The 8,807-nt window shown below is 43.7% G+C and overlaps 1 protein-coding gene across 2 annotated transcripts; it reads right to left on the reverse strand.

The window, feature by feature from the left end:
* Positions 1 to 242: 242 nt before the first annotated feature.
* Positions 243 to 8,277, reverse strand: tbx3a (T-box transcription factor 3a). 2 transcript variants are annotated; one of them, XM_067258570.1, is made up of 7 exons: positions 7,886 to 8,277; positions 6,717 to 6,984; positions 6,138 to 6,284; positions 5,176 to 5,252; positions 4,582 to 4,739; positions 3,226 to 3,860; positions 243 to 2,112 (listed from the first exon to the last, which is right to left on the reverse strand). In XM_067258570.1, exons 1-7 carry the CDS (start codon positions 8,275 to 8,277, stop codon positions 1,684 to 1,686), a joined length of 2,106 nt encoding a protein of 701 aa, XP_067114671.1. In that variant the 3' UTR covers positions 243 to 1,683. The 2 variants fall into 2 exon arrangements, with proteins under 2 accessions (XP_067114671.1, XP_067114670.1); XM_067258569.1 differs by having other exon boundaries at positions 6,702 to 6,984.
* Positions 8,278 to 8,807: the final 530 nt, after the last annotated feature.

Consider the following 8,807-nt stretch of genomic DNA (forward strand, 5'->3'; position numbering starts at 1 on the left):
GGATTTCTTTACTCTTTGAACATACTTTCAACGGGTGCTTGAGGCCCGTATTTCCGAGCGGAGAATGTGAGGGAGAGATGGGTAAGCGCGGTACCACGGCCCCGGACAGCAATGGCATCATTACAGGCTAAACTATCCATTATGTTTCCACAGCCCCGCCACATGAAAACACAATCTGACAAATGGAAACGTATAAAGACTGCATTTCAATATTTTATTGAAACTTTCAAGAACACGTCGTTGATGTTGTAAACTAGACAAAATCAAATACAACATAACCCAATGACAACTTTAGAAACACAAAAGAAACCTTCATATTTTTATAAGATGCGCACTTCTACTATCAGGCTGCAATGTATTTTTTTTTTTACAGAAAATTCGTCAATTTTGTCACACTTAGACGAAAGTTTTTTAAATTTTATTCTCAAAGAAAAATGATTCATCAACATTTTCAAGCCATTGGTGCAGTGTGCTGTTGCTTTCATTCATTTGAACAGGAGCACGTGAACACACGAAGACAACAGGTAAAATACAATGGCACGTGAGTGTTTGCTAAAAGAGCTTCTCTGAGCATGAGGGGGGGGGGGGGGGGGGGGGGAGTTACGGGGAATCCATATTCAAGGGGATATAAAATGCAGATGACAAAACAAGGATATTAACCCACAAACTATCTTTACACAGGTATATCGACAATAAATTAAGGACAAATCCCTAAAAACAAACTACTCCGTTTTATTTACACGCAATATCAATATGAAATAATTACATAAATATTTTATATATCACTATTTACATTTATAATCAATATTTCCTTTCAGTTTTATTTCAGATTCCCTTTGCCCTTTTGAACGCGCTGATTTCGGCATGCGAGTTGGGCAGTTGCCATCATAGAAGCCTACAACGTCGGCTGTGTCTGGTCTACTTTAAACAAGTGCCAGCATTTGGATCCAAAATGTGTGGATTCATTCTTAATTTTTTAATACAAGAAATTAGTTAATTGGAATCTGTTTTTTTTAATTTTTGGGGAACATTTGAGTTTAGACGTAAGTAGGCTAATCTTATTAATTTTTTTCACAATTTGAATTTGACGTTAGACTGGCTTCAACAAGGGGGTGAGCGTGAACTGTAAAACCTAGTCCTGCACGAGACACCGGTCTGTAGGCTGCAGGCTGTCATGCAGTCACCAGCTTATGAGCAGGATAATAGCCTATGCGCCTCAAATGGTCTAGTTATGTCATTAATAGGCCAACATCAAAACGCAGCAGTGTTCCTAACATCATGGGAAGTGTGTTCAAATAGCTTTACAAATTCGGAGTGCACGTGAACTCAAACCAATTTCGTTACCTCCGCAACTCGACATTTGTAATACATTTAGACACAGCAGCAATGTTTCTTAGATCTGTGAAATCTCATCCATGCCAAACTTTCAGTTTCAATACTTGTACGGTATTCAAAGAACAGGATAATTCAAAAGTGTTTAGTTTAAATTAACAAAAAAAGAGAAACATACATATCAGATGTGTATTTAACCAAAGTGCATTTTCAAAAATCGAAACTGTTCAAATATGTCCGTTTTTCTAAACCCGCATTCTCTAGAACGGTGTCGTCATACCGAGTCCTTATCGCCCCCGTGATCAATATCATCACAACAACAAACGGCAAAAAAATGAAAGTGGTGAAAGTCTACGGTGACACGCTCCGCGCGCTGTCCTGTTTGGAATCGAGTCCGCTGACCAGACGCTGGATGCTCTGCAGCTCGTTACTGGCGTCTTTCTCAGAGCAAGTTTTTGGGGAAATTGAGGAGATGGTGGACGAGCGACTGGTCACTTCCGAGGTTGAGTCCAGGGTGGCCGAGACAGGACTGGTGGCCATGCCGTCCCCCTTCAACTCTGCGCCTCCGCCGGCCATGGACGGGATGGCGGTGGTTAGCAAGGTGCTGTCCGGGACGCTCATGGGGATGGAGTACGGGCTGTACCTGAGGCGCGGCCGCACCGCGTTCAGGAACGGGTGTCGGTGGACCGAGGAGGAGGCTGCGGAGGACGCGGCAGCGGCCGCCGCCATGTAGGTGTAAGGATACGGGAACAGACTCCCGAACGGAGACATGGCAAGGCCCTGCGGAGAGAAAAATGGGGATATGAATATGAATATAACATAAATATGATCGTTTCATATTCTCCATGTTTAGACAAACACGTCTGTTTTTGATCCCCCTGTGTTTAGACCCCTAGCGTGCGGAACTGAGAGAGGAATTGAGGTCACGCTTCGCGTGAGTGAGCAATAAGATTCTAGACACGTGATCTAATGCATACAATGGTGGAATTTTATCGTCGGAGATGGTGACTTGCATAAATGCTATGGCGCTACATGTAAACTGTACAGCTCACTTTAGGGTGTAACCACGAGGCCTATATATTGACCTATTTATTTCCTGCTTATACTATCGTGGACCTATGCCTCGCGCTGAAGGAAACAAGGGAAAAGTTTCCGAGAGTGTAATTGACAGAACAATCTGTTTTCAGTGAAACGGGATATCCTGTTTTTATACATCTTTGCAAAGAGTTAATGAATTGTTAATGCAAATAAAAATTCTTTATGTATGATGCTGCTCATTAAACACAGAAAATAGTACTTCAGATCCGTCGTCGTTAACACGTCTGTGAAAGCGGAGGGGAAAAAGCCAGTCTGTTCTGTATTAACAAATAAGTTGTTTTCCCTCCCCGAACCAGTGGACCATTTGAAACATTTTGCAACAGTTCCTTATAAAACAACTTAATGAGTTGACATCAACGCTGACGGTGTCTAGGTGGCCTGTCTCCGGATGAACATAAACAACTGCCTCAAGTTATGTTCATAATCCTACATCAAGTGAAACGTGGTAGCCTACATGAAACGGGCCTGGTTATAGTAACAATCTCTTGATGAGAATTTCACCGCTGTTTCCTCTATCATAACGTGTCAGAACAAAGAAAAGAGTAAAGAAATGAAGCTCAGAGATATATCTAGTCCTCTATAGCCTATATAATAAATCTTACATATTTCTATATATAAATATGTATTTATGATCTGAACAATTTCGTGTGTTCACCAAATGCTGGACACCAGAACTCCTGCATGTGTACACGCAGGGTTCAGTGAGCCAGTAGGCTGTGATATCTTCACAGCACACGTCTAACATATGTTAACACAGGCTGGATCAGGCTGCTGCAGCACTGGAACTGGTTTTACCTGGGATGCCAACACGTGCTGCTGCAGATGGAAGGGCAGACCTGTCCCTGCCAGGCTCTGGGAGGGCGGAGCCATGCTGCTGTCCAGGGCTCCCACGCCGGCGGACGACACCGCAGCCAGCAGGGGCCCCATCCCTGCCGCCATGTTTGAGAAGGCTCCGCCCATGTTGAACTGGCCGGGGTGCAGGAGGAAGGGGTGCGCGCCCCCCAAGTGGTTGAAAAACTGCTGTCCCGCCAAACCCGGGGGAAATCCAAAGTTGTGCACGTGGTTCAGGTGTGCGCTGCTGTCAGTCTGTACGGTCAGGGGCATGTAGCTGTCCTTGATGAGGGGACGACACTCATCTGGTTTGGGGGGGTCCTGGGTGGGGCTCTTCAGGTCGTCCCCAGAGCGGGTGGTGCTGGAGATGGTGGTGACGGGGCTGTGCCGAGAGTCTGCCTGGCTCCTCTCTGTCCTGGAGCTTCCGTCTCTCCCCCGGGCGCTGGGCTCCCTGCTCCCCAGCGCGTGGTCCTTGGCTGGGCTCGCCTCCAGCTCCTTCCCCTCGTCCGTGGTGGTGGAGATCTTACTGGAGTCCGGTCGGTCCTTCAGGTTTCCATCCTTGCTCTCGTCGTCGCTGTCCTCATCGCTCTCACAGAAGTCTGAAGCGGGTCATAAAACATGGTGAGACATGAGAGGAGGCTAAGCACGGCCTGTCCCCCCCTGATGACCTCACACACGCTGAGGGGTTAGGAGGCAGTGCTCTACTCAACTGACTCTTAAATATTCAAGACTACAGGGGGCCAAAATGTTGAGATATTAATTTACAGCTGGACATGATTAGTGTAACTAGTAACACGTAAACAAGCAGTTTTCACCCGGGGTGTGTCTGCAGCTGGAGGCAGTATGATGCATCACACCTACACACTTTATCCTATAGAAGGAGTTCACTGTGTTCTGTCATTATTTCAGTTGAATAGGTAACAATTTCCTTAATCATGTATAATTAACTTTCATTGTGAAAATGTAGACTCTACACAGCTTATTTTTAATGAGCAGCAATGAACACATTGATTCCCTGGATGTAGGCTATTCTATGTAGTGATTATGTGAACTTAACTAAAGCTTAACTAAAGGTGAGTGGTCAACTAGCTACAACGGGTATTGTACGAATATCACGATGAATGGGCTATCAATATTCATGATGTAGGCGACTTAAATAAAATGCCTGATTGTTGACAGAAATGAATTTAAGGCCTGAACTCAAATTCCACGCAGCAAATCCTCTTATACTCGCTACACACGGGCCGACTAGCCCAAGCTAGTTTTGACTCTGTGAAGGCTGTCGTATATTTTCAAGCGGTTATGGTGGGCTTGGCATACCTTTGAGGTTTGGAGGCCCCACGGTAGACACCGCGGGAGACGCGGCCTGGCCGAAGCACTTGAACGGAGTCTGCTCCCCCGAGGAGTCGTCGGAAGTCCCGTGCTCCTTCTTCTGTTGCTCCTCGTAGGAGCGGATGGACTGCAGCGCCAGCTGTTTCCTACGGAGCGCGCAGATTATTACTATTTGTTTTCAGCCATGTGTCAAAAACCTGACCTGAAAAGCCTGATAAGTTACGTAAAAGTTACACGTCGAGAAACTTCAGACAGACGATAGGTGTACTTCGGAAATGAGAAAATGTAATCTATAAAGTGAAATGTAAATATTTTTTCCATCTGTGAACGGTCAGAATAAAAACGTTAATAGGCCACCTCTAAGTCCCTCTGCCAACTCAAATGTAATATGACCTGCGGTCTACGCACTATTCTAAAGAAAATGTTAACTTTTTCTCGAAAAAATACCCCTCTAATAGTTAATGCAGTCGTGCTGTTTTCTGGAATTCACCAAGATCACTGTCAGCCGTCTTTATTAAATCTAGTACAGAAATCGTTAAAGTTTTGTTGCGCTGTTAGGAATAGTTCACTTGTCCTTCTCACCTCTTCTCTCGTCTTCCATTGCCCGTGTCACGGAATCCTTTTGCGAACGGATTGTGGTCAATTTTCAATTGGGTTATCTGAAATGAATACGATAAAATGGTAAATACTCCAGACATTTAGTAAAGAATAAAAACATGATGGGAATTCCCAAATATTTCAACATTGTTTACCGTCCACAGAGTACATTAATAATGTAATTAATTTTGAGGCATTCCTTAACCCACACATTCGCGCAGATTCATACACACAGACACACACACACATTCACACGCACAGTCGCACACAGACGTACACAAAAATTATATCTGACATCAGTATTCAACGCACAGTGTATCAACCCTGGCAGAACTATGAAATGCCCCCCCCCCCCCCCCCCTCGCTGCCCCCCTACACCCCTCCTTATACACATTTTAGCTTTTGGCAGGATTGACAGTATTTCTCAGCCCACGTGCTGCCAAACGATTACAGCTTTTTTGTGACTTGACCCAAGTAGCCACAGGTAACACTTCCGGTTCTCCCGTGCATCAAAGAATCAACAGACGTTCTTTTGATGAACGCTTAAACACGTGGATTAAATGTTACCACTGAGACACTTTCATGTGTAGTTTAATATTCTGTCCACACTCTCCCTTTCCGTTTGATCTTTCTCTCTCTCTCTTATTCACACACACACATATTATCTGGGTGGTTGCCAAATCCCGTCCATGTGATTTCAATATAATTCAGCAACCTATATACTGCAAACATTCCTCAGAATTTAACGTCACAGGGGTTAATATACACCCAAGACAGAAATGCGACTGTTGGACCACCGTTTTAAGGATCAAACTATGAGGTCTGTCATATCTGAAGACGACTAAATGAAGCGCTGTCTACATTATGAAAACTGAATGCAGCGTAGCCTACAGTTACAATCCACAACAGCCTACACGCAAACACAACAAGCACCGCTTTGCTCTTACCTTGTCATTTTGATATGCAGTCACGGCAATGAAATCGGTTTCAGGGAAAACGTAAGTCCTGAACGTACTGTACGGGAGTTTAAGAATGTCGTTGGCTCGCACGATGTGAAACCTGGGCTGGTATTTATGCATGGAGTTCAGGATAGTCTGAAACGGAAAACGGTTCTGAATTTAAAAAATATACATGATCACACATTGATTCATGCTTTATTAAATGTTCTTTGTCGAAATATAGCCAAGTAGGCTATTTTGTAATGACATTGTCACAGGTCACACAAATTTAATGTTTTTGCTCAACTTGAAATTCTCAATTTTAATCAGTTAACTGTAACATTTACTCAAAACTTATGGCAAACATTTGACTTGTAAATATAATAAAATGTAATATTAATTTATCTAGTTATTTTCATAAACAGGAATCTTTCAGAAATGCATCACCACCCCAGAAATAACAGTAATACAATATTAATATTAAAACTGACTACTGATACACACATTGACAATTACAGTAATATCATGCAAATAGGCCTATTGATAAGCATGCGAATAAGGAAAAAAACATACATTAGATGAACTTACAAATCCGTGCTTGTCGGAGATGTTATTCGTCAGTTTGAGTTTGTGAAAATTGACGACTTTTGACATCCACTGTTCGCCGGTAGCCGGGCTGTCTGGGTGGATGTACATCCTCTTTGGCATCTCGGGATCCGCCTTCCCAGCCACCATCCAGCGCGAGTTGTGAAATTTATACCTGCAGTCGTCGGCTGCAACAATATCCATCAAAAGAATGTACTTTGCCTTCTTGTCCAAGCCTGTGCATCTCACTTTGAACGGTGGGAACATTCGTCTGTAAAAATGAATAGAAACATCAGTCAAGCAGCGAGATCTGCTCCCAACGCGCACAGGGAGCAGCCATCTTTGCTGGTGACGAAAACACTGTAAAACTGTTTGAAAGTATCATATTGTCTTTAAATACACCATAACCAGGCCACTAAGTATATCAATCTGCATGTGTAATATGCCATTACGAACTTGTACAATCTGAAAAATACATAGCTCTTAATTAACCCAACACACACACATACACACACAGTGTATAACATGCACTGAGCAAAATAAGAGTTAATTCTAGGCTAGGTTGCAATGCAAATATGAGCTTCGCAGCAAGAAACTCTATTGATAAAAATACATAATTTGTTTACATTACATTAAGCTATATTAACACCACTAAAACAAGATTATTATTACGACTTTTAGATTACCTAAAGACCGGTTTGAAGTGCCGGGCCTGAACTTTTTTTGACTGTTTGTGTACTGCAAAGTTCTTGGAAGTGCAAGGAGTTTAACGCTAATCACTACGTGCCGTTTTTGTTGGCAACGGTAAAATGTAACAACCGCACAGGTTGTATATTTTATAGTCTGGGTTTGGTTTAATTTTATCTTGTAGAGATTACATCAGCATGCAATATGGCCATATAAAGATTAGTTCGATACGACTGCATCTTGCTTTCAGTGTTGTGTATATTTACATGAATTATTTACAACAAATATAGCAATGAGGTCGATAGAAACAACAAAGAAATGTTGGTCTGGTTTTGCTGAGGTCCGATTCCGCGTAACCGTCCATAAATCAATCCGCACGTGTGGAATGTCAGTATAGGAGATTCGAACGCAAAGCGGTGAAACACCACACGAACCAAGGACGAGTTTATCATATTATTAGATTAGCCAACGAACGATGATCTTACCTTCCAGATTTAGTGATGACCATCTCCGTGCCTCGCTTGTGGAAGAGTTCCCAGAGCTCCTTGGCTTCCAGGTGAACTTTGGGGTCGTCTTCCACCTCCTCCTCCGGCTCCAGGCTCTTCAGAGGCCTGAGATGCGCGGCGGCTGCGTGGTGACCCAGCGACGAGAAGTGAAGGCCGGTTTCAGCGGCGCCCATCAGCTGGTCCATGATCGGCTTCCCCAGGGCGCCCGGGAGAGACAGGGAGCCGTTGGGAGGCATAGCCAGGGCCGGGAAAAAAGGAGGCTGGTGGCCCAGCATTGCACTCATGGCAAATTCCGGACCCCGGTGAGGTAAAAACGGATGGTATGCCATACTCGTTCCTTGTATGACTGGATCTCGCATCAGGAAGCTCATCCAAAGCCAGGTACAAAATGTTATTAAAATAAATAAGGTATAGTTGGACGATGTAGTCTACTATATGCGTAAAGTCTTTCACAACTTATTGGAAAAATCCACGGTCAACAACGGGTATCGACCAGTTGGGAAGAATTCTCTTACTGTCGCTCACGTGCGAGTTCTAACCAAGTGTCTGCGAAAAGAAATGAAAAAATGTGCTCCATTAATCTTCTGGAGTGTTGAGATACAGATTTTCAAAAGAGATTGACGCGCGTCGAACACTTTTTTTTTCTTTTTTTGGGTGGCGTTTTGCAAACAATTTTCGGATTAAAACCAAGAAGGGTGAGTCACTGATTTCATTCGTTGTCCGCGTTCTTCTCTTGCTGCTGTTTACTAAATCGGCATTCCTGTTAAAATTCACTCAAGGCTCGCTGGCTTCGGTCCTCACGCAGAAGCGACGTGTTGAAATATTTCGATAGCGCGGAATAATTCCTCTGTCTTTACTTGTTCCAGACATGCACCCTCACACGCACGCACACACTGTCTTC

The sequence above is a fragment of the Osmerus mordax genome, chromosome 20 (genome assembly GCF_038355195.1).
Source record: "Osmerus mordax isolate fOsmMor3 chromosome 20, fOsmMor3.pri, whole genome shotgun sequence".
Lineage (NCBI taxonomy): Eukaryota > Metazoa > Chordata > Actinopteri > Osmeriformes > Osmeridae > Osmerus > Osmerus mordax.